Source organism: Pezoporus occidentalis, unplaced genomic scaffold, assembly GCF_034315485.1.
Source record: "Pezoporus occidentalis ecotype Australia unplaced genomic scaffold, CSIRO_AGI_Poc_V1 ctg39, whole genome shotgun sequence".
NCBI lineage: Eukaryota > Metazoa > Chordata > Aves > Psittaciformes > Psittacidae > Pezoporus > Pezoporus occidentalis.
The window spans coordinates 8,847,256-8,874,087 of record NW_026915713.1 but is presented as its reverse complement, the minus strand read 5'-3'; the positions used below and the strand labels follow the sequence as shown (position 1 = coordinate 8,874,087).

Here is a 26,832-nt window from a genome sequence, read left to right as displayed (position 1 = left end):
GCGCCCACTCTCCCACCACGCGACCAGGATGGAGAAGACAGCTCTGCCGGTGTCACCCACCTCTCTTGGTACTGGTGTGAAACATTTGGTCAGGGTGTAAAGTTATGGGCAGAGACAGAGCTATGAGTACTAATGAAACTGCACAGGTAGAAAAGAACATAAAAATGATGTGGTCCTGGCTTCCTATGACACACTGCACGATTCACTTCTGAAAGCAGAGCATTTTTACCTCACGGGATGACCCCTGGAAAGCAAGGCTTCTTCTGCTACAACTGCCACCCACTGCAGCAACACGTCAAGCTCACAAGGACAGGCGAACTATTTCACCACCAGGAAGCAACTAGAAGAGTGTGCACAGCTTAAGTTTTGCAGAAAACACTTTTGCTTTTATACACTCTCCTTCCAATTGTGAGTTTGAAGGCAACAGAGGAAGTCAGCTCGGCTTCATGTGTGCACACAAAAGCTAGAGAGGAATGGCGTGTAGTCATCTATCAAACCAAGGCAGAAACGTCAGTTCAGCTTAGAGAGAGGTCATGGCAGTCATTCTAGAAGCTGGAAGCTCACTCAATTAAAGTACCTTACATTGCTGTGAAGTTTCATACTCTACATACAGATTAATCTACACCATGATTTTGTCTTATTGGCACAAGAGCCCACCTTAAGTAACTGTATGGTAACACTTCCCTTTCCTGACATTATATGAATTTTGATGATCAGATGCAGTAGGGAGAATTGTTAGGTAAGTGTAATGGAGAAGACAACAGAAGGGTGAAAAAAATTACTCTGCCAAAGGTTCATTTCCAGAAATGTGACATTCAAGCCACAGAAATACAAATAAATGTTACTTTATGGTACTGCCCAAATATCCATTGGCTAAAAGGTACCCCACCCTAAGCTCAGTAAGAGGTGAGACATCCTACTTAAGGAAAGAATGTAACCCCAGGCTCACTGAAATAAAATAAAGGAACAATTAAAGTCTGTTATTTCAAACAGGCTACTAGAGTACATATAATATGTAGCAGTTCAAAGGTTACACATTGAAAGTACCTTTTGCGAGATTACTTTTCCCCAGAAATATTTTTTTCCTTTAAGTTGCTTAATTTCATTTTCATCACCTTCTTGCCCAGTTGATGACAAAAACAAGTCTTGGTTGCTTTTCCAGAGAAGCTGGGTATTGTCAAAACCGCATTGTGGTAGATAGAGCCAAGGTAAGCCAACTAACTGCTCACAAAAAGTATGAAAACAACACCTGTTTGAGGAGGAACGGAGCACTAAAAGCGACTGGGAGATCAAATCCAGTAGAAACATGTACATGTCTAGCTGTGATGAAAAACATTCTCCTCAGAGCAAACAGATTCACTCACTTTGTTAGGTCTGATCACAACTTGAGTGTGAATGTGTATGCATATATACAATCTTTTTTTTTGTATGGATACAATAGAGAATATGCTGCAGTATAAAAGCCTGTAACATTAACCATTTACAGATGAACTCTACTCACTTCATCTCTTCTCTGGACACTAGTTATAGAAGTTCACTGATGTTACATTGCTAGTAGCTTTCTAAAACCATTTTTCAAGGTTTTCTGCAACAAGAGCCAGCCTTATTTCTGAAGGCTGAGAGAAAAATGAAGTGGTCCCAAATTACATGTTGTGTCTCCCCGAGTAACTGTGGTTGCAGAAGTTGGACAATAATCCTCTGATTATGCTTCTGAACTCTTGCTTAATTACTGGGGATTTTCTGCCAGCTACCCATCCACTTACAATCCTTAGGCACAATCAAAATATGTTTGCTCTAGGGAAAAAGAAACATCTCAGTGCAATCAAGCGCATCTGGTGTAACTAATCTGGGTTAATCACAGCAATATGAGGGACGCAGAATATGTATTACAGACATGAAAAAGGAACAATTTTCAACATGCTTTTCAAACTGCACAATAATTTCTCTTAATTATTAATTCTAATATAAAATTATTAAATGCATTTGTTTTCTCAAGTCTTAGTATTTTTGTCACCTTTACATTTAGAAAACTGGCTCAGGAATGTGAAAGAAAGCTAAATTTATAGAACTCTCATGTACATTAATCAGCTGCTTAACAGAAAAACAAAACCATCATCCACATTCCTACTGAGACTTGAGGGCAGTAAATACCTTTTCCTGACTATTTTGGTGTCCAGCCTGGGAAGACATTCCATTCTTCTGTTCCAACAGATCCTGAAAGCATCTCCTTTTCATGTGACTGTCCTGGTTTCATTTAAAATAACGCTTAGTTTAAAACTAGTCAGAGCACGATCACTGTGATTTCAAGAATTCAATGTGAATGAGTTAAGAAATATCAGCAATCTTCTGTTTGGCGTTCAGTCCAGTAGCATGAAGCATATATTTTGCTGCAGAGACTTGGGTGTTTTTTTTTCTTTTTTTTTTCTTTTCTTTTTTAAATTTTATTTCTTTTTTAAATTTTCTATTTTTAAGACCTCGCCTGAAAACTAGACTAATAAAAACAGAATAGTAAAATACTCTGGAACAGTAAAATCTTGCTGTTCTTGACATCCATGAGCAAAACAGTAATATCCTGTGAAAATAACATAGTGCTTTAAAAAGGTGCAATATACCTGTATAGCTAAACTGGTTTGCCTAGTATAAAACTAACTATATACAAGCTTGAAAGCCTGGGAGTTCAAGATTTTAAAACTTTAAAATCCCATCAAAGAGATTGAAAAGACAGATTTATGGCAATCACTACAGCATAAGGAAGGTGCACCAGGAATCCTTCAAAATTCCAAAGGTTAAAGAAGTTAAGTGCTGGGTTCAGATCAGAAGAGTTCATTAGAGTAACCACAATGGAGCACATGCAAGGGCAGGGAGGAAGGAAAACTTCACGAGAATCTCTTTTATGGCAATAAAGGGATGGGGGGCTATGGGGAGAGTCTTCAGTGAGTGAAGTTTTCCTTTTGTCATCGTGAATTTAATTCTGCATCATAAGTTTGTATTTTTGGTTCTTCTCATTGTTATGAACTTCATATTGCTGGAGTCTTCTGGCTTTTAGTCCTTTCCTTTGAGTCAGCCCTCTCAGTACCTGTGAGACTGATGAGATTGGTGATACTGGGAGCTCTGCTGAGATGACGTGGAATAGCCCATTGTACTCTGGGACTGAGAAGATCCCTGAATGTTGCTTTGGTAACTCAGGCGTGAGCTGGAGTGCTGCAGGAAAATAAAACGGGAACATGGGAATGAAAACCAGTCTGTTAGGACTATGCAGCTCAGGAAACAAAAAAACCTCCCTGAAGCTCATTAAAACGTGACTGTTGGAGAAGCTGACTAAATACTCTTACTATTTAAGGTACTATAAAACAAGTAATCAATCTGATCTGCAATCAGCCTTAGCACAGCACACAAAATACACGACGTCACTGGCAGGCACCTAGAAGTCCAGCAGGTACACATGTATTTTTTGAAGGAAAAATACACAAGACACAAGAGAGGGCAGATTCCATCTCAGAATTCAGCTGTTGCTTAAACTTACATCTATCATTATAAGTAGAAAACCAAACTGCTAAGGCCACAAGCACCCTTTCTGACACAGGCAATATGAAACATTATGAGTAATAGTTTATTCTGTTCCTGAGAAAAAGACAACCTTGACCTAAGAGCTACTCAATTTATCTAAATGAAAAATGTCCAGTGGGATAGAATAAAATAATTTTAGGTGAGTCTTTCAATCTGCTGCCATAACTACTAGAAGCAAGGACAACTGCTTAAAGATGGTCTTGTGTATGTGCAATAACCTAACATTAATTTCCCTGAATGCTTTTTTTTCCCCTTCACTGTTTGGGAGGACCACAATCTCAGCAAGCCAAATTCATGGATCATTTGCAGCCTGTAGTTTGCTGAATTTGCCTTTTATTACCATATCCATTCCCTGTCCAGAATTAATAATGAGCTGCAATAAAGTGAAGCTGCAAACTAATGCAAGTTGCAAAATCACTTTGCCTGAGAAGTACTGCTCAATGGATAGGAGACTCTCCAGCAAGGTATACCCCACCCCAACCCACAAGAGAGTTTACAAAAAAAAACCCCAAAACTATCTGCAATCAGCAAACAATTTGCTTCTAGCCAAGGTAAGTGCAGGGTCAGGCAGCCATTCAATAGAGTTCTGTTCACTGTTTAGTTAATGGTTGTTCTTGGCCGTCTCCAGGGGTCATCAGCAAGACTGTGGCCAACAGCAATCATCTAGGAAAAGTGTTAAGAACCTACATTCTGATTAAATATCAGGATTATGAGTTACAGAAACCCTCTGGAGAAGTTTGAGTTCTGAAAGGAAATTCAACGGAGACAGCGGGCATGTAAGAACACCACATCCTCTACTGACTAAGAATCTACTCAGCGAAAGCAACTGTCGTGGTTTAAACTCAGTCAGGTAATTCGTTCGCTCACTTCCCCCCCCTTTCTTGCCCTCCCCCTGCTCCCGGAGGGACGGAGAGGAGAATCAAAAAGAATGCAACTCCCACGGGTTGAGCTAAGAACAGTTTAGTAACTAAGGTATAACACAAATCACTACTGCTACCACCAGTGATAATAATGATAAAGGAAATAACAAGGGAAGAGAATACATCATCTCACCACCAGCCGACCGATAACTCGCCCCCCCAGCCCGACCAAGCTCTGACCGATACCTCCTCCAACCCTGCCGTCTCCCCGCCCTTCCGGCTAACTCCCAGTTGCATCCTGGGCATGACGTGCTGTGGTATGGAATACTTCTTTGGTCAGTTTGGGTCAAGTGTCCTGTCTCTGCTTCCTCCTGGCTTCCCCTCCTCCCTGGCAGAGCATGAGGCTCACAAAGTCCTTGGCCAAACCTAAACATCACTATCAGCTCTGTTCCCAAGCTGAAAGTCAAAACACTGCACTGCACCAGCTACCAAGGAGGAGAAAAATGACTGCTACTGCTGAACCCAGGACATTATCCACCCCTTATTCCATACCATTCACGTCATGCTCAGATCCCACATTTTCAGTATACCATCACTCTTATCTCAGTGCATGGACCAGTCCCTATAAAGCTGCTGAGTCCATCTGGTCCATGATGTCAGGCTCCATCTCTTGTAACAGTCTTCCAGAGCAGGAGAGACTGTGTGCAGTGTTCACACTCGTGAATAACCTGGGCAATAGTGTCCATTGCTAAGTCCACCCCTTGATCATGAGTCCATCTCTATGTTGCATCTCTGCTCTGATGGCCTGAAGTGCATTGGGCCCACCAGGCTCAAAATAATTCACTGTCCCCTTCAGCAGTTTCTGCAGCTTGTTGCTGGGGACTCCATACAGCTGCCTTCCATCTCCGATGCTTCCAAAGCACTGGAGGGGCCCAGTGGACTAGATACTTGCCCATACTGTCCCACACACCCTGCCACTCATGGCTGTCCAGCCTTGGGGAAAACCTCTTGGTCCCCCTATATCCTCGTCTAACCCCAGACAAGACCCAAACCTGACTCTGCTTAACTTTTGAGATCAGACAAAATGGTGGTGGGTAGAACACAGTCTGTGTGAGTGCCAACATGCTGATCCCCACCACAATCAGCAGGCAGGTCCCAAGGATACCCAAAGGCCATTCAAAACCTTCAGGACTCTCAAACGATGCTGCTATACTTGTCACTGGGGCTGGTGCAGCTGCTGTGCTTCCCGGCTCTGCTACCGCCAGCCTCTCTTTTCCCGAGTCCAGCTCTTCCTCCTCTGCCTTGCTGGGAAATGCTGCGTGGTCTCCTGCATCCTCCTGGGGCTCGGCGGGCGGCTTCCGGGGCACGCTCTCCACCGTCGCGGGGCTCGACTCAGCCGCGAGGCTCGGCTCGGCCGCGGGGCTCGGCTCCTCCGCGGGGCTCGGCTCGGCCGCGGGGCTCGGCTCCTCCGCCGCCTTTTCCCGCTGCTCGGCAGCCCCTTCCTTCCGCTCCTCGACGGCCCCGGCCACCTCCACCCGCAGCCGTCCCCTCGCGGCCTCCGGCCCCGCTCCCGCCGCCGCTTGGTCCCCGGGGCCGCTCTCCCGGGCCGGTTCGGCTGCCGCCGGCTCCCGGTGCCGCTCCCCCGCAGCTCCCCGCAGCCTCACGAAGATGGAGAGTAGGGTGAGGGCCAGGACGGTGAAGAGCAGCCGGACGGCCAGGTACAAGTCCACGGCCACCTCCGTCCCGCCCTGCTGCTGGAGCCCGCCCGTATTACAAGCCATTGCCATAAAGCACAGTGAGACAAGAACCTTAGCCCAAGCCCCATACTTGAGAAACACTAACACAGCAAATACCGGCTCTAAGTAAGTTACAACATTCTGAAGCTGTGAGATCAAGCGAAACAACTCTGAGAGCCAATAAATCAGCATTGTGACGAGTGACTATTAATCCAGTCAGATCTGTCGTTATCTCAACCCTTCGTGCCCCACGTTGGGCGCCAAAAAGAACTGTCGTGGTTTAAACTCAGTCAGGTAATTCGTTCGCTCACTTCCCCCCCCTTTCTTGCCCTCCCCCTGCTCCCGGAGGGACGGAGAGGAGAATCAAAAAGAATGCAACTCCCACGGGTTGAGATAAGAACAGTTTAGTAACTAAGGTATAACACAAATCACTACTGCTACCACCAGTGATAATAATGATAAAGGAAATAACAAGGGAAGAGAATACATCATCTCACCACCAGCCGACCGATAACTCGCCCCCCCAGCCCGACCAAGCTCTGACCGATACCTCCTCCAACCCTGCCGTCTCCCCGCCCTTCCGGCTAACTCCCAGTTGCATCCTGGGCATGACGTGCTGTGGTATGGAATACTTCTTTGGTCAGTTTGGGTCAGGTGTCCTGTCTCTGCTTCCTCCTGGCTTCCCCTCCTCCCTGGCAGAGCATGAGGCTCACAAAGTCCTTGGCCAAACCTAAACATCACTATCAGCTCTGTTCCCAAGCTGAAAGTCAAAACACTGCACTGCACCAGCTACCAAGGAGGAGAAAAATGACTGCTACTGCTGAACCCAGGACAGCAACACCTCAGTCAGTGATCTCATTTAACCATTAGATCCCAACCAGGAGGGCTGTGAAAGCCTCCTGACAACTTTTCAGCTGGATGATGAAGAGCAGGAACCTAAAGTTCAGGCAGTGTAAAGCTTCTGCCTGTTGTTTCTGTACATAGCTTCATACCTTTAATTTTACACAAACTGTAAAACATACTAAACCTGAAAAAGATCACATTACTTTTTCTGTGTTCTGTCTAATGTAGGAATATGATATTAATGTAGGAATATAATATTAATACAACTAATAGTTGTATGGAGTAACTTCACTTGTTTGAAAATGTCAGTTTGGAGATAACAGCTCAGCACACTGGCTTTGGAAGAGATGCCTTCCAGCAGCATGTATGCCATTAATAACCAAATTATGCTTGGCCTGCATGATTAGATTAACAGTATCTGAAACCTGGAATACTGAAATTTGTCTCAAAATTCTGAAAGTTTTTGCAACTTCTAACATAAAAGAATTGTAGTAAGTTCTATGACTTTATAAGAGCTAGTTCTGGATGAAAAACATTAGCATGGTGAGCTGAGCAGAACACCCAAGGTCACATAAGGAATGCTCAGTAAAATTCAACACAGAATTTGGACTGACATTTGTGGAAGCAGCATACACTGGAGTTGGTGAACTACAAAAAATTTCAGTGGAGACTTTAAATCACAACTAAATGAAACTCAAACGGAATCATCTTCAAACTTCTCAATAAGGTATAATGGAATAAAATCATTGCCATAAGACAACAAGAATGTATTAACTTGCCCATGCTTATTTTTGTTCACAGAAGAGAATTTGGTTTTAACAAAGTCAGACTTGGACAAATTGCAGACATTCCTTTCTGGAACAGAAGAAAGTCAACTAGAATTTAAGGGCAGATAGCCAAATGCAAGTGTAAAAATGGATAATCACACCATACAATTTAGCGAGTGACATATAGGAAACATACAGATCATCATTTTTATGCCTGTGCTGTTAAACTTTTGAAGGAAAGAGCCATGGGGTAAAAAGTAATAATCTGTCACAAAAAAAAGAACCCCACAGGATATTTAGACTGCTAACAACTTATAAGGGGGAAGTTTGCCAACAATTCAGAGAGCTGTATAAGGATTCTATAATGGGTATTATCAAATGCAGCCCACCAGTCCTCAAAATACAGACCAAACCAGGCCAGCCATAAATACTGCATAGTCAGACAGCTGTAGTGATCTGTCCAGACCTCAAGGCTGTCTGGAACTCTTCAAAAAAGAAACCTAGTTGTCCTTACCCTTACACTGCCCTCAACGCCTTCATGATCATTTGTAATTAAAAGAGTAAGACAGAAATGGGAGAAAAATGTCTGGCACTGAGAAATCAATTGTCTGTGGTGCTCTGGAGGCAGCTTCAGTCAAGGCAACTCTAGAGCTGTTTTTTTATTTTAAAAAGTTACTTAAGTTTAAAGCTGCCTGACAAGACCATTCTTCATGGTGGGATCCTCTTGAAGGCCAGTGGCAAACAAAATCCCTAACATCTTTTAAAAGCTACCCTTAATATCTATATTTTTCTTATTCTGTTTTCAACTTATTACTCTCCCAGCAAGTATAAACCCAAGTACTGAAGATCCTGGTAAGTTCAATGTTTTCTGTATTTAGTGTAGGTCACTTTTTCGCTGGAAAACACAATTCCAGTAAGCAGACACAAATACGCAAATCCAAAAATATTTCATGCTTTTACTCATGAATGCTACTGTACTGGAAAACATGAAAGCTATTCAACTTTGGTCACATTAGCAACAATACTTGTCTTTCTGCCCTACTTCAGCATGAATCATGCTGATGAACCAAAACGTCACTCCTGTGCTAACATGCTCATTTTCTTTAACATCAGAAGTCGACTTAGCAAGATTGTAGAACAAACTACAGAACCGCTCCACACATGTAACGATATGAGGTAAAATGAAGCAGGAATCAAATGTGAGAGCCTGGTTCTAACTTTGCTTCTGCTATTCACACAGAATTTAATACTGCAGAGAGAAGAGTACCCTAAACTTGATCTCACGCAGCACTTACATGCATGAAATAGTTCCAGTGGCTTCAACAAGATTACTCCCAAACATAAAATTAGTCATGTGTTGAAGTGCTTTCCTGGAGAGGACTAGTGCTTGACACTTCACAGGGTGCAGCAAATACAACTCGTACTGGCATTCTATTGAAAATTACTAACCACAGAACATAACCTTTTAACTTTAAAGCTTCAGGCCCACATTTTTGTCCAATATATCACAGCACACCTGCTGAAGTTACATGGGAAATTCATTAAAACGTGATTTATGCTTGCAGTGGGGAAGGCAGAAAACAACATTTTGGCCGTACAGTATCAGAAGCAGCAAAAACTCCAGAGGTACCTGATAATCTGAAGGCATGACAGGCCCGCCTGAGTTAGCGCCTGAAGGCCCTATGCGTGGTTTCTTGTTGGGAGGCACCTGGTTGAGGCTGGAGTCCTGGCTGTGCTGGAGCCCTGCACCTGCTCCCCCTCCTCCCGCGCCAGCGGCCCCGGCCGTCCCATTGGTCTGGGTGCTGTTCTGCTGCTGTGGCTGCGGCTGCTGCGGCGCTGCCTGCGGCTGCTGCTGAGGTGCTGTTTGCTGCTGATGTTGATTCTGCTGCTGTTGATTCTACGGGAAGAAGCAACACAGACCATCACTTACTCTGAGCTAGTCTGGGAGCCGTATGGAGTTGCCGGCCCCTGTGCCAGTGGAGAAGGAGGCAGGCCTGCTTGCTCAATGGGAAAACACAGCAAGTCCGCATGTCAGGAGAAATGTGTCCTCAGTACACTCACACACACTTTGTGGGGTATCCCATTTGTGATCATTTTGTATTTTTAACAAAGCAAGCTAGAGTAAAACTGGAAGGACAGACTAGTGCCTCCTACAGCTAGCCAAGCACTCAGAGAGGAGGATGGAAGGAACAATTTACAAAGCAGTAATTGCCTACTGAACTGAATCAAACCCCCCAAAATTTCACTAGAGCTCAGTGGCACATGTGATGAACCACAATAAATTATTCTAAGTGTTTCAACAGCCTTGTTCACTCAGAATCAAACCCACTTTTCAAACTTTCACAAATGACGTGTTACAATAACATGATGGAGGTTGGAGCTTTACTGCCGGAAAGGTAAGCAAATTGAGGCCAGAGAAATTACCTAATTTCTTCCAGATTGTGAGGAAATTCTGTAGTAGAACCAGAAACAGGTTTCGTTACTGTTTTGCTCTACTGTGCTTTTAGGTACCTTGTCAGAGTGGTATACTAGGAACACGGTCCAGCATAGTGCACTAAGTACAGGATCAGAAAATCTTATTGAAATAGCAGAAAAGTGAAAATTGACCAGAGACAAATAGTTGAAGACAAAAGAGGCGGAAACAGCTGAAGGAAGAATTTGGCAAGGGAAGGGAAGCCAGACAATTAAGATGACATTGGGACCTAGCAGGAAGAGAGACAAAGAGAAAAGGGCCACGAAGGGGAGAAAAAAGAAGGGAAACACAAGAGCCAAAGACATTGTATTCTTCTGGCTTCAGAGGGCTACAGACTAAAAAGAGCATTAGGGAACTGGAGGGAAGGTCAGAAAAACAGCAGGGTGCAACTCTGCCCTCCATGGTTAGACAGTTACAAGGAAAGACCACCCATTTGCCTGCTTTCAAACACCAGGGATGGCTCCTCCATCAGAGCACTAAAGCACATAAGAGAATTGCAAAGAAAAGCAATTTCTCTCCAAATGGGATGTATGTCACTTGTTCATCATGGAAAAAAAACAACAATTGTCATGGCTCGAATTAGAAACTACCCTCCCCCCGTACCCTCTAGGGAATATTTTAGGATAGTCTTTTCTCCCCTAGAATATATTATGTAATTATAAAAGCTTTAGTATGGCATCCTTTTATAAAAGCCCCACTTTATTAGCTTCTCAGAAATCATGACAACCAGTTGCCACCAGCAGAAAATTCCTGATGCCCCTGATCACCAAAAGGCATTCAGTTACCTCAGATAAATGACATAAAAGATCTGTATCTATGCCATGCATCACAATGGTCTCCCAAGATACAGTCAGATGAAATTTGTAATGATGTATTCATTTAGGATTACAAAGGATCTTCCAGGACTCACAGGTGGCTTGCTTGTGCCATTTCACATACAATAATGTATCCTCCTGCTTACAGTCCTCAAATCCCATCTCAGTCAGATTCTGTTTCCCAGGAGATATAAACTTCAGTAATATTAAAAGTTAATGAAGCTCGCTTGTAAAAAAAAAAAAGTAAATGTTAAGAAGCAATTTATCTTTTCATAATGGTTTGAACTTCACTTACACAAACAACTAACGCAGTAGTTGTGCCAGAATTCCAAAACTTGTGTTTTCATAGGGTGTTTGGATGCAAATAAGGTGGTTGCTACTGTGAGAGCTGAAAAATGCAGTTTTGTTATGTGTAAACAAATATTGCAGGAACTTTCATAGTTAAAGGCATGAGTTTGTCGTAGGTCCTATGTTTTGCACTTTGGGTATTAGCATAAAATTTACCTGACTACTCTGAGCTTGCTCTTCTGTGCAGCAACTACTGCTACTGCCTGGATAAAGACTGGGATCTACTTTGCAGGCTCTGGTAGGGTTCTAGCTGCACCTCCTTAGCGTACAAAACCAGCTTATGCCAGCAAAAACACTGTCTTCAGGTCAGTCTAGCTCATGGTGGTCCCTAAATAAATAAACTAGTGAAAGGTCTACAGTTAGCAACATAATACCATGTTTCAACTCACAGGTACAAATTACAAAAATGAAATTCCAGTCCTACTTCCAAAGGAACCCAGCAGAAACTTGCCTAACACAATTTGAGGTTGTTTTACAAACACTCATTTTAGCTTTTCTAACTAATGATTAACCATTTTGAAGTAGAGATGCTTACATTAAAAGTTATTCAGTTCAGATGAAGTTCCAAATAAGCAAACACAGAGAACATCTCTAGGTTTCCAAAGGACTATACAGATATTTATGGTTTTAAAAACAAACTAGAAACTAGCACTATTAAAAAGAAATTTAAATCCTTTCACTTGCATCATCATAAAGAAACAGAACATGGCACCAATCCAATTTTCAGGATATCCTTTACCTGTACATTTTCTACACTGTAGGAACACATTCAATAAGTAATGCGTGACTTGTATTACCTAAAAGGTTTCACAGAAGTTTAATTTGGAGCGTGTATAATATGTGACTGTCCCCAACAATTTCAAAGACCATTTATACAATGGCTGTTTTGAATATAAATATGCCATTGTTCCCCCCCCAACACTCCAGGAAAAAGGCAGATACCTACTTTTAAATACACTGACTCAACAGAAGGCAGAGTAATTTCAATTCATAAGATTTGTTCTTGTTTTGAAGCGGAGTTTAAATAAAGCTAGTAACTAATTTACAATCAAATCAGGTATTTTATTTTTGCTTAGGTGTCTGTTTCCTCTTTTTTTAAAAAACAAACAAACAAACAAAACACCCCAACTATCTGGACACAAAAATCCAGGATGTTACCATTTGTTCTCAATACAGAAAAATCTAAAACGCCTGTTCTGAAACCAAAATCTGCTGTCTGAAATGTATTGTGATAGACATACTTCTAAATTCAGCTAGCATCTCCTGTTACACAGAAAAATCTGAAAACAGAAGATGCATGTAGTCAAATGGTTTCTCCAAAAGATTTACAGCCCTTCCCATGTACTCCTCAGATGATTACCATTTAAGGCTGTTTCCTTTACATTTTGCTAGCTATACATTACTGGTGGTGTCTTACTGTACAGTACTGTACATGTGAAAATAGCAAGCTGCTTCATGCACTACAGCACCATTGTCCAGGCTTCACAGCATGATGGGGCAATTCACTGCAGTCACGTAGCACAGCTGAGCTACATGCACAAAGCAGGTCAGGTTATGCTGCAAACATGCCACAATTTACTCTGCACACAAACAAGTTCTTGCCCATGTCTTTGGGGCTATGGGAAAGACAGGAATCAGGGCAGACTGTCGTTACCAGAACAGTTCATGCTCCTTATTACTCCTTTGTCTGAGGGCCCTTAAAACATGATCAGGAAACTGTGCAGATGGATGAAATGTTGTGATGTAGTGCCAGAAGCAGGCTGCCACTATTTACTTGAGACCCTGACAGCCATCAACTTTCAAATGGCTGGATGTATGCCAGTCATCCACTGGAAATGACATTCTTTTCATATGATCACAATGTATTTTCACCATGTGATGCAGGAGGAGGTAGCAAGTTCCTCTTGGAATGCTGGCAGCTGAAAGCAGGCTACTGCTGACCAAACAACACATCCAGTTCATTCCCCACAGGTCAGGGCAAACTGTGCTGGTGATACTGCCTGAGACACTCCAAAACCACCTGATAATCTGTCTGGGAAGCAGTTTTGAGAGAGCCTTGCCTGGAAAACACGTTTTTGGTTAACTCCTCACATTTCATTAGTTTTCATTTGGTAGCACCATGATTCTTTCTTATTACATACTTACAGGGGGAAAAAATTAAACTATTATACCTTATCCCCTTTCTCTTCGGGTTCATCTTCATTGAGGAATTCTCTTTTAGGATATGGAATCTGACAGCCAGCAAATACACTGAAACACAGTAAACATTAAACACTTCCACAAATATATACATATGACATACATTTACTTAACACTGTATTAAAAACAAGTGAATATAACACAATTTAATTTCATGCATTTCATGAGTCCTGTTTCCCCAAGCAGCAGTGTGAGCACCCAAGACAACAGCAGATAATAGCAACTAGGTGCTGATCAGAAAGTCGGATCTCTTTCTTTGCTGTTGGCACAAGGTCATAATTTAGAAATCATGGCATGGTTGAGCATGCCCAAATGCTAGAATGACCACTTGCTGATCCAGATGGCAAAATGAACAAACACAGTGTCAGAGGTTCCATTAACACCTAGTTCAAACATGCAGGGCTCACTGAATAAAAGGCCTGATCCAAAAAGTATTAATGTCTTATAAGCCTGCCTTGGCTTACAGAGGGCTTAAATATATTTGCCAATCACAACTGCAGAGTTACTTTCAATTAGCTTCTCAGGTCTTGTTTAGAGAAAAAAAAAAGATAGATAGCTTCTAAATTCAGCTGGCTAATGAGATTTGGAACATTCTTTACTTATGTTTATGGCAGAGACTTTATCGTAATGCTACCTTGTAATCCATGGGGAGCTATAGCACTACATAGGACAGTATCAGATAAACACTAAATAGAAAATTACTGGTCGATCTTGACCAGTATCAGTTTCTTAGATTTCTGTGCCAGCACTCAGAATACAATCGGCATGACATGATTTTTTAAAGTTTTTAAACATATCTAGCTGCTATAGAGTGTTCGCTTATCCAAACAGAAAAAGAAAGAAAAGAAAACCAACCCCGACAACAACTAATCTCAGCTACACTCCTTTTGTACTCCAGTGGTTGTTCCCTCTTTTTAGTGTTGCCTGCTAGCTGAGGAAGCAGTGAAAGCAAAGGTGTAAATCCCCCTCCATTCAGCTTCTACAGATCATAATGCTACCAACCATCATGCTTCCAAAAACTGGGAAGAGAAATTGGAAGAGGAAAGTCTGCCAGTAGGAACTGAATATATAATTTTAATTTCTCATTACAACAAAATACATAGAGATATAAAATCTGCACTCTCAAGCCTTCTGAACAAGGGACCTGTGGGAGTTTAGGCAGTCACTGATCTCTTTACTTTTCTCTCCCCATATTATTACCATGTGCAAGAGGGCATGGTTTGTAAGTCAGAGAACTGTCATAGTCCTACAGAGATGTGTAATGAAACCACGCAATGCAGAACAGGGCTCTGTGAGGCTGTGCAAGGCAGAACAGAACAGGGCACAGATGGATTCTCTAAATACTGCAAGAATATTGTCACACTAGCTTTGGTAGTACATTCAGAATTACAACATTAATGAGGTACTGGGTCACTGTCCACGACCATTCAGTTCTGGCACCAGTAGCAACAGACACTTCAGTACTACCGTAATAGTTTCAACTGACCGTGCCTGAGCTACTACTTCTTGTGGATATAGGCAGATTATCTGAAATTTTCAGCTGTCATCTTGTTTCAAGGATTAGCATTTAGCAGAAAAAAGACACCCCTGAAGAGCACAGAAGAAGGAATACATACTCTGATGTAGGCAGAGGATCCTCTTGAAAGTAGGGGTCCTGCAAAGCCTGCTCTGAGGTAATTCTCTTTGTAGGGTCCATAGTAAGAAGCTTCTGAAGCTGAAAAGCAAAACATTAAAAATAGCAAAAAGCTTATCAAAGTATCATTTTTCAAACTATGACTTACATGCCTTGGACTGTGGATCGCTGTATTATTTGTAGCTTGTCCAGACAAGCCTAAGTTATCATTGCTTGCTCAGTGAAGTTCCCAAGAATTAGAATGCGCATCCATCAAAGCATGATGGCTGTGAAGCACTTTTCATGTAAGACATACAGTTAAGTCTATCAGGCAATATTAATTGCTAAGGCTGAACCACTGTGCTAAAACAACACTAAATTCAGCTATTAAAAGGCTCATAAAGCATTATTTCTAAATAATGGTGCTTTGTTGTGGCACATGTACAGCTTTTATACTGTTCTGTACTGCTGACACAACAGGAAAAAAGTGTCAGAAGAGACTGAACATGACCAGAACTCTCCATATCGCTTTAGGGACAGAAACAATAAATCTTCATTTCTCACACTGGCAACATTCCAGAGTCAGAGCTCTCTGCCACTCACACAGCTTCCAGTCTCACTCTAATTGGTATTGAAATAACAAAGAGGAGGAGCAGATCCTTCCTAGTAACCTTTCTTCCTTGCTAGGAGGAAAGCAATACTAAATTTATTAGCTGGAATGCTGTTGACTGCAACAGGCTATAAAATGATTACAATATATTAGCAGCTTAAACCAGGAATTATAGGGATAACATGCTATTTTGAATAGGTACTTATTTATCACATTCTGATAAAGTCACAGTGGGAAACCTGAGGCTCAAATTACATCATACAGTATCCTTAATTCACACCAACAGTGAAAATAAAATTCTTTCTGCAAAGTGCATCTTAGCTCAAACTCTATCTTCCAGGCCTCCAACAGAAATTCCCTGGATATTCAGCAAAAGAATGTGATTTTAGACTGGTGTTTGGGGCTTTCTGTCCAAGAAACCAAAAATCTGGTAACAATTCTATATTCCATATACATGGTACAGTAAACAACCTCAGTAAAAATATTCATCCTCATCAATAACATGATTCCCTGCATTTCTTTTCTGAATAGCTGTAGTTAACCCTACCTTGTAGATTACATCTCAAAATTCTCTGTACTTTTGCCACTTTCTTTCCATCCCTCCTTATTCCCGTATTTTGTCGGCTATGGATCTCAACAGACTGACAACACAACACAGAGCCATTTTGGCTGTCTTCGCCTATCAGTTCATTTGCAACCAACTCCTTGAACTGATTCTGGCTGCTTGTGCAGAAATAGACCTCAAGATGTTTTTGCACTGCAGACACCTTGAGTTTGCATGGTACACTTATTTACTGTGTTTTGTATTATCAGATAACCCTTAGCCCTACTTTTCCTATGTATCTTAATAAATTCAACTTCTAATGTGCTGTTTGCTCTCTACACAGTGACCTCAAATGATGCAATTAATATAGACAACGGTTTTGGTATTCAGTACCTTTATTCCAAGTCACCATCTCTCCCTACAGGCAAAATTTGACAGTTTTAGTGGCTTGTGACACCATTACAGATGGTACAGATTTCTTCTCCCCAGTTCCTCCACAACGACCGCAGAGACAAACACTTATGTTCTGTGTAAGGCCACTCCTGGTCTTCCTTACCAGCTGTCATCATTGACAGAAGAGTACAGGAGATCAGCCGCTGCTCCCTGGACTCCTACCTCAGAATTGGTTGCTGCAGTACTACTCAAGAGAAAGCTCCAGTTTTCTGCCATGTAACACTGTATCACAACCTGCCTCCAAACATGACCTGTATTCTTCATCATTCAAATATAAGGCTAATGTACCACAGCAGAAGATCTAAAGATACCTTACACTTAATAGTCTGCTCATCCCCTTAGTAATTCCCCTCCATACCCAAGCATATAACCTATTTGCCCGTTGCAGATGATGCAACAGACGATACCACTCCAAATGAGATATCCTGCCTGCCAGGCTACTGTGAACCAACTTTCTTTGACAAAATCTGGTTTTCTGTAGCTTCTGTTGCTGCTAGGAAAGTGAATAAAAATGTCTGGACATAATTTTCTGCTAACACAATACAGAAAGCTTGTGAGACTGGACTTCATCAACAACCTCATACTTCTCAGCAGCTCTCAAGATTGCTTGCTCTCAGATTCTACTTTTCCAGGACAGCCTCTTCTGGATGGAAAACATTCCGCCCTTCATGTATATATCACGATTCAATGTCAATATCCTCCTCTTTGTGAAGAATCACTTGCTATCCTGCAGTGGTCTACTCAATGCTCTGTTTTCTCTCTGTGCCACACTTTCTGTACCCATTAGTACAAAGTCTAAGGACTTTGTACAGGTACATGGACCTCCCCAGTGCAGCAATGAGATACCAAGAAAACTGTCCATGTTCCTGAGCATTCTTACGCAGAGCTCTGCAAGACTGACCTACTTAAAACCAGACTCCATGTTCATGGCTGATCACTAAAACCACCCTTATTCATCCCCATTTATGAACAGTGAGAAAAATTTGACTAAGAGAACCTACCTTGCTAAGTGAACTGAGTCTTCTTCACGATCTTCAGAAAAAGCCCCTATCCTTTTGGAATCAGTTCTCATTCTCACAATCATACTGGGGAATTCACAGGTAGACACCTACCTATTTGTTCAGTCACTCTATAATAACTTTGCCTCACCACTTCTCCATCACGGTAAGTTCATTTGTTTATATATATAAACATATATACTATGCTACAGGGGGGCAAAATATGGTTAGTTTTGTGTTGTTTAGACATCTGGTTAATATTTCCCCTGAAAAAGTAGCTTACCCACTGAAAGTGACTCTTAACTTTGTGTTCATAGCCTTGATGAATTAGCCATACAAGCTGATAGCAATCCATTTGCTTCTTTGGCTTTTCACCAGGCTTTCTGATGACTTCCACTTTGACTAGGAAAATGAGGAAATTCAGGGGCTAACAATGTCTTTTACGGTTATAATCATTCTGGTTAGACTCTTCCTCCAGATGATTCCAACGTGTGCCCAGTAAGTTGAGTTTGAGAAATATTAACTATTTTTTCTTGAAGTCTCACACTTCTTACATGAACACTTCCCTTCCACCCACCTGGACAAACCTATTCTATTTCCACAGCTATTTGTGTCACCATCCAGCAGCTACTAACAAGTCTTCACCAGGACCCAGAAAGAAGACTACTATGCTGAATCCATAACTGAGAATGGGCCACTAGAACTCAAGCTGCACAAACAGCCTCATTACAAAGACTCCCTTTTTACAGCACTAGCAAAGTCACTTTGAACTTCATTTCTAAATTTAGACAGCACTAAATCATCACAGAGGCATCTAAAAATGATGCTGTATTAGAGCAACTCTATATTCACCTACAGTGAGTGACTCAACTAGATAACCAGCAAATAAATGTTTATGGATGTTGTTTGGAATCACCCACAGAACAGAGGTGGACTATTATCAGAGGGAAGAAAAAGAAAAAAAGGCAAAGGAAGAAAAAAAAAGAAAAAAAGAAAAAAACATTAACTACAGGAAATAATTAAATTTCTCCTTTCCTCTTCCCTTCCTTCACAAAACTCTCTAGCTCTCTGAAACAACATGGAATCAAGGGATATAACACACAGATATAAGGTTAAGGCTGGGTATACAAGTGCCTTGCAGCTCATAATTACATAAGACCTTCAGATCTTCAATACCAGCACTTCAAGCACACCCTCAGCATGTGTGTATGTGAAGAAAACACATCTCAAAAATTGCCAGTTAGTGATAAATATCTTTAATATCAGTGTTCACTAGAATGAGATAGAACAACAGACATGGATATTACCATCAGAAGTGCATTTCATTCTTACAATCACAGTGATTTTAAAGTTGTACCTACCAAAAGAAAAACTTTGCTGTCAGGCTTGACTTTGTGTTTCTCCATGTATTTTATGAGGCTACTATTGGCATATCTGAAAAATACAGTTAAACAAAGACATTTCTGAAATAATACAGCATTAAGAATATGGATTGTACCAAATTTACAAATTGTACAAATGTACAAATTTACCAAATTGTACCAAATGATCACAAAAACATTTACTGGTCTTTAATAAATGAGCTGTGAGAAGAACTGCTATCAGAAAACATGTCAGATATTTATCAAGCAGTTGCACACAAAGCGTGCTTTTCACAACAGGAATAACTGTGTACAGATTATTTCCATGGAACATGCAATTTCTATGGCATGCAGATAAACTGTTGACATGGGCATACGACAGAGAAACTGAAGCTGAAGTTTATACTCTAGTTTTCTAAAGCATTTCCGATACAGAAAGTGTACAGCAGTTTGTAACAGTGCAAATCTGAACAATATTGTTTCCAACTGCAATCTGGCAAAGCAGTTGTTTACCATTCCCTCTCCTTGACCCCAACCTGCAGCAAACCACACAGCCTTTGTAGTTCCAAGCTCAAAAATGCCTCAGATACATATGACCTGTGTTTTGTCTTTAATCCACAAATCCAGAAATCATCTACAGTCATCTTCAAAAGAAAAGCTTTGTGCACAGATAAGCTTCACATATTGTCTAAAGCCAGTATAATGAATCCATGGCAGAGCTGGAAACAGAATCCAAAACTCCTGAATCCATGTCCTCAGAATCTGCTCCTTGCACCCTCTGATCTATTACCATCACTTGAATAATTTAGCCAAAGCACCAGCGAACACTAAAAGTGTAAAATTCTTTGTAAAGTGCGAAAGGCTTTGCATCATAAACTACTGAACACATTATTCTCTCTAGAAGTTTCTGTCCACTGCTTTATTCTCCACAGTAAAAAAAGCTGGTGAAAAGTACCAGGGAGCTGTTTCCCTATCTTTTCTCACACAAAAAGAATGAAGTTATCCTTAACAGCTAATAGAACTGGTTTAAACAAGCTCATTTGTCTATGCCTGCCATAGATTAAATGGCACTTATGAAAACCCCCTTCTACAGAAATGAGGAGGCCACTCAGATGATGCTTTTAACAAGCAGCTGAAGGAAAGAACACCATTCAAGCAAAATGGCTAGTTCAAATAGGACAGCAGTCACAGCTTTAGAACCCAAAAACTACAAAACTGCCCCCTCCCCCTCAGAGGGTAGGAGCCAATTTCTGCCCATCTTCTGCTGCATTCACTGAACTGTTGTTGAATGATCATCACTTACGTTGTTCTCCTAAAATCTTTCTGAAGAGTTGGGTATTCTGGCATCTTCCTTATGTCTTCCCAATCTTTATCTTTGGTGGGGGGAAAAGAAGAAGTATTTACAATTTTGAAAGTGTAAACAAGAAGGAATAACTACAGCAGTTGTTTGACTCTGTTGGCCAGTACTACTGTTCCACAATTGCCAGCATTTCCAAATCCATCAAACTGACAGCTTCTTCATACCTATACAAACAACTAGTCATCTCCTTTAGTAAAAAAATCAACTCTGTAGCATTACATCTGACACTTTAATGAAAATAAATTACCTGCAGGGAATCCCATTACACTGAAAATGCGATCTAGCTGATCATGATGAAAAGGATTGCTTGTTTTGATGTCCTCCTGACGACAGTGAAATATAGGTTCTGAAGTCAACAGTTCAGCAAATATGCAGCCAATTGCCCAAATATCTAAGGAAAAAGGAGAATAACTCATGCAAGTTTACTGTACTTCATCACTGTTTGTTTCATTTCTCAACATCTGTAACCACAATAAGGTAAAATGCCTCTCAGTGTAATTACAGTACTTTAAAAATAATGCATCAATGTAATACATAAAAAAGGGTAAAATCTGGAGATAGAAGTTTTTCAGTCAAAATTAGAGTCTCCAAATTCTGTTTCAAGTTGTACACTGCCAGTGCAGTACTTTATTCACAGTTACAGCAGAAACCTACGCAGCTTAAAGGGCATTCAACTGACCATCAAAACCAAACTACAGATCCCCCATAAAGATACACTGAAATAAAAGTTCTGTCACATATTTCAGAACATTTCCAAACAGATAATTGATAATCAAATAAGAACTAAAAAGGAAAAGACTAATGATTCATACATTTAGCCAAATAATGCAAGCTAGTTAAAATGGAGAAACAAGATCTTTATTTTAATCAAGAATAGAAGCTTGATTGCCAAACTTGAAAAAAATTAAAAAAAAAATCCTACTTGACAATTGACTCCCACTGAAATTGTCTCATCTACATGTCATGTACATACAGAAAATAACAGGGTGATATACTGATGTTTTAATGAAAGAAAATAACTTCTATTTCATCAATTTCTCATTAATATGCTTTTCAAAATTAAATCTACTGTGGGCAAGAACATTAATGTCATTTACAGAAGACATTTCTAGATTACATGTATTCATTCTAGTTACTACTATCAACACCCATCTTAGTGTTCTGTATGACCCGAATGCTTTATTATGCATCTTAAAAATGAAAGTGTGAATTTCTCAGTGAGAAGGTAAACAGCAGAAAAGAAATGGATTCGCTACATTGACAAATACATGTCTGGGATAACTCTGGAAAAAAGATCTTGAGAACAAATGAGTAATGAGCATAGATTGCTGAACACAAAAGCATGGAATCTGGTTTATCGGAGAAGACCAAGTCTCTCGTTAGTTGCAACTAATCTCAGACTCAAAACTCCATTTCCACCATGTTTCAGGTGTGGAGCTTGGTGTACCTCAATTTACAAGCCTTTCTCCCTACCTCCTTCACAGGAAAGTCTGATAACATTTTGTTCAGACTTTACAGTTTCAACACGGTATAACTTGCTCTGTGCATTACATCACTTTTCCAGGGTTTTATCTTCCTTTGATTTTCTAATTAGCCTTATCTGCATGAAAATAAGATATTTACTTCTTAAGATTTGATCTGCTCAAGCCGCTAATGCAGCATATTAATCACAATTCCTACCTGGGTAGTCAGAATAAATTATCAGCTCCAGAATGGAAATTACTTATTATTTGAAGAATAGCATCTTCATTTAACAGTATTTATTCAGTCATTTTCATAATAGATAGAAAATCCTTTGGGAGTTGGTTTATCTAGAGGCCAAATGAGTTGCAGACCTCTTGGTTTTCACTGCTTTCTGCAGTGCTCACTGTCCACCACATAGTGAGAGAGGGGCTGGGCCACTGCTTATTATTCTATTACTGCTCTATCCAGGCTGACCTTTTCAACAACCACAAAAATAAAACCTAGTATTCTTGTTGACAGTGAAGTGGAACTGCAAAATCTCCCTGTGTGACATGTCAAATGTCAAAACTCATTCCTTGTTCACCAGAAAACAGAACTACTGTGGCAACACATTCCCACTTCCTGGCTCTGTGATTTAATAACAGAGAATCCTTTGAGAATTCAGAAAGACTGACAATGTACCAACTGGATGTTAGATCTGAATAAACACTGGTAACGCCCAAGCTGGTGGTGTATTTTCTTTAATTCTGATCAGTCATTATATTATCTAGGAGTTGATAGTGCTGGGTTTCTTGCCAGATACGTTTTAGCTTCAAAGAACTAATCTAAAGTAACCCAGAATACTTAATATAGAAAAAACGAAACTAACATCTGTATGTGAAGACTGAACAGCTGGAAAAGGCCTTATAGCTATGCAGCTCAAGCAGGTCAGGGTCTTCCCTTTCTGAATCTAACTTTTATGTAACCTGATCTTGAACACATCCTTGGCACATACTGAAACCATTCTCACAGTTAATTATTTTCTGTCATGTTTGACTAGTCTTTTTAAAAAAAAAAAATTGAAATAACATTCATCATTTACAGTGATTATTTACCACGTGGCATTTTTCTAGCTGGAACACCTCATTAAAATCTGGCAAGTTTAAAAGCTTCATCAGTACAAGCAGTCCTAATAAGTATTTATCTCCTACATTGTTCATATTAGTTAACCAAATTCAAACATCAGCTCTAAGTATGGAAAAATTTGTCAATAACTAGCAACTTCCCTATACAGGGCCATTTCATATGTTTTCAGTTTATGGTGTCCATTCTTCCCCATCTTTGTTCGTTGTTCCCCCCTGCCCCCCCCCCAAAAAAAAAAACCCAAAATTATTACATCTATTCCAAATAAAACATACTGTCCCTCAGAAGTGGGCATTTACATGGACAAGGCTTAAAATATGTAAGCAGTATTTTATGAGTACAGTGCATTATTAGTTTAGTGCATGTCATCTGTCTCTAGCACAACAGGAACTTCTTATAATGCTATATAACAGTTACTTTTTTAAAGCAACCATCAAAAATAAGGGGCAAAAATTATCCAACAATTGGGTCTCTGCTCCCCCCCTCTACTAATGATCAACTCACTGTTCCCGAGGCAAAGCTAGCCTACAGACAGTATCTACTTTTAACTTGTTATGTTCCAGACCCATTGAAAACTGGGACATAAAGGTCCTACAAAGTTGCACTGAATACCAAATCTTTTTCCATTTGATGTCCTATGAGGATCCTAGTACATTTACTACAGTAACATAACACTTCCTGCAAGGATGGTCCTGTTTCCTACAGTCTCTTCTACTATCATCAGGTTTCAGGAATGATCAGTGGTAAAAGGTTTTTACTTCAGTTTACACTGAACCTGAGTGCACACCAATCTTGCTCCCTGGCTCTTCAAAGAAGGGTGGGAGTGAACATCTTTGTAGCATACTCCCTTCCCTAGACTCCTCACCAAACAGCTTGCTCAGGTCCCATTCAAACCTATTCATCAGTGAAATATCTTTCTAGCATAACAACCTTTCTTAAGTACTACATAATTTTATAAAAGGATAAAACAGCCTTTTAAAGATGGTCACTTATGGCTGGTAAACAGACTTTACATATATACACCTGAGTACACAGATTATTAGAATATTTGTATGTCTGTCCATGTCCCAGTTTTCAAACCTGTGACTCTAGTAGCTCTATAGGTCAGCTACTAAAGCTGAGAAAAAGTCTGCATGTCTTGCTCTATTTCTATTTCCTGCTGTAACCAAGAAGCATGTACAAAAGGATGTTGACATAGCTGTTTTAATGATAGAGCTGATTAAGCATAAAAATGCTCATGTATCCTTCCCTTTCTATGGAACAATAATCTCATTTCTGTATTTGTCCAGGATTTTTGGAAACATTAAGAATATTATGACCATTTAAGACAACAGGACAATTGAGCAATAGCCTTGATTCTCAAAATGACGCATCTTTTCCCATGCATTTTAACTAAAATGTTTCACTGAACACAGGACAGAGTCCAAGATGAAATACCTCATGATTCTTAACTATATCTAAGAAATATATGCATAAGCTTAGTCTCATATAATTCTGTAATAAAATTATGTTAAAGAAAGTTAAGTCAAGAACTGGAAAACGTCTGTTTATCTACAACTGACCAGAGGAATTCATCATTAGTGATGTTTGGTTTAGTAGCACCAGTACTTCAAACAACATGCTTTTTTTGTTTCATTTGAACCCAAAGTCTAGACTCTAGGAGACACCCAAATCTGGTAAAAGAAGTGAAGGAGCTGAGGGACCTCTTTATAAAAAATCTGGCATCATACACCGACCACAGCCGCAGATTCTAAACTTACCCAGAATATTTACACACAGTGACCTAGGAGCACAGAGATACTATAGAAAAGAATTTATTTACTTTAAGACTGGCTTTAAATATCTCAGAATTAGAGAGAATAATATATATTTTAAGGGAAATTTCTCATTTGTTTGGTCCAATAAGGTGAACAGAACATACCCACTATATACCTGTTTCTATCACATAAAGACACAAGGGAAAGAGCCTCCCATTTGTACATTAAGGCCTCTATTTGTGTATGCTTCACTTAAACGTCAGCAAAACAGTAACTAGCCTGTTAAATCTGACATTTTCTACTGAGAACTGAAAATGGGGTCAAACATTTACAGGTGACAGTTTTTTCAAAGGGAAGCAAAAAGTGGTGTCAGTGGGCTAAGGGTCAGAAATTTGCTATCACTCACTGGTAAGTTAGGCAATGTTTACCAATCTTTAACAGTATCTCAACAGAAGTTGACTGAATAACAGAAGTCTATACTGTAAAGCCACAAAGATGACTGTTCAGCAGACAGAAATAATACCTGCCAGTAATGTGAAGGATACTCACAGCCAGCCAAACATGTATCTAAGAGCAGTATTTTATTTCAAGAGTGCCACGGTGCAGAGTCACGATAATTCAAAACTTTTAAAGGCAAAACTATATTCATTCAAATTAGTCATGAAAACTATTACCCCAGGTTTTTTTACCTGTTTGCCTCCATCCTAGTCTTTTAAACTGAGCTGCCCTCTTCTCATATTTGTAATACAAATTTAATTAATTTCAATTAATACAAATTCTGAGTTCATGGAAATAAACTGTAATTTTCTACAGGGCTTTAGTGGGCAAGGACTTCTTCATTCTCTCTAAACAGAGTTAATTTAGGTTCTCAAATTATTTATTTTCCTCACTTAAATTCCTATTCTTCAGTATATCACCATTAAACAAAGATCCTGGATCATATGATTTCAGTCTTCTGCTGCACATTATCTAGCTTGCAACATCACACTTGAATTACTGGGGCAAGCTTGACAATACAGATACAATAGATTTAATACAGGGACTGGCAACAGGACCAGAGTCCCTAAGTAGTTCTCTCATGCAGCAAAAATGATTGCCAACAAAGAAACCCTGTTAAGGAACTTTAATATTTAATTTACAGAACTTCAGATCCAAAATTTTGGAAATTCTAGGTTTATGGTTCTATACAACAGACATACAAGCAACCTTCCTCTATAGAAGCAACCTTGTATTTAACTTCTGCAACCTATGTACTCAAGGTGGGGAAAATGCAATCTTAACAACTGTACACAGAGCACAAGAATTCAACTTTAACCAACATCAGAAGCTCAAGAATTAAACTTTTACCAACATTATACTGAAAGGATTTGTAAGGATTTTCAGTGCTTGTCTTCCCAAATACTCCTCCCCTACCTGCTCCCAAATCCTACATACCACATTTTCACCAGCAATTCTTTAACTCTTCACTTGTGTCACTAAGACTAATACTTTATAAACTACAGATTAACTACATTAGCTAGCAGTAGAGCAGGCTAACATCCTTGACAGACAGCACAGAGTGATGGTTGCATGAATGCAGAACAGACTGATGGTTCCATCCTCTTTCTTCTCTCAGTTCTTCTTCCAGAAACTGGGGTGGGCTCCAGCCTCAGGTGATGTCGCTTTAGGGCAGGGAAATTAGGTCACTGGGACGAGCACTGAGTTCAGGCAAGGAAAGTGTGTCACAGCCTCATCTTCTCCCTAAGCCTAAATTATCAGATGCATTACAGATGGCCAAGGGCTATTATTTTTATGCCAATTCCTGTATCTTGAAAATGCAGTACTTCTACTTTTGTTCCAGCAACAGCAGTGCTTATACCTCAGAGGGTCCAAGAGGTACTCTGGCTGGCTGCCAAAGCTTTTCAGGGAAACAAAAAGAGAAATGTTCCTTGAGTGACAACTCA

At 40.3% G+C, this 26,832-nt stretch overlaps 1 protein-coding gene across 2 annotated transcripts in view; it reads right to left on the bottom strand.

Moving 5' to 3' along the window:
* Positions 1-1,610: 1,610 nt before the first annotated feature.
* CDK19 (cyclin dependent kinase 19) overlaps positions 1,611-26,832 on the bottom strand; it is a 131,838-nt gene continuing 106,616 nt past the window's right edge. For both annotated transcript variants that reach the window (XM_062632511.1, XM_062632512.1), the window contains exons 7-13: positions 20,794-20,937; positions 20,490-20,559; positions 19,187-19,259; positions 15,225-15,322; positions 13,581-13,659; positions 9,404-9,670; positions 1,611-3,201 (exon numbers count right to left, since the gene is read on the bottom strand). In XM_062632511.1, the coding sequence (XP_062488495.1) occupies positions 3,070-3,201; positions 9,404-9,670; positions 13,581-13,659; positions 15,225-15,322; positions 19,187-19,259; positions 20,490-20,559; positions 20,794-20,937 (863 nt within the window). In that variant the 3' untranslated portion in view covers positions 1,611-3,069. The remainder of the gene's footprint in view (positions 3,202-9,403; positions 9,671-13,580; positions 13,660-15,224; positions 15,323-19,186; positions 19,260-20,489; positions 20,560-20,793; positions 20,938-26,832) is intronic.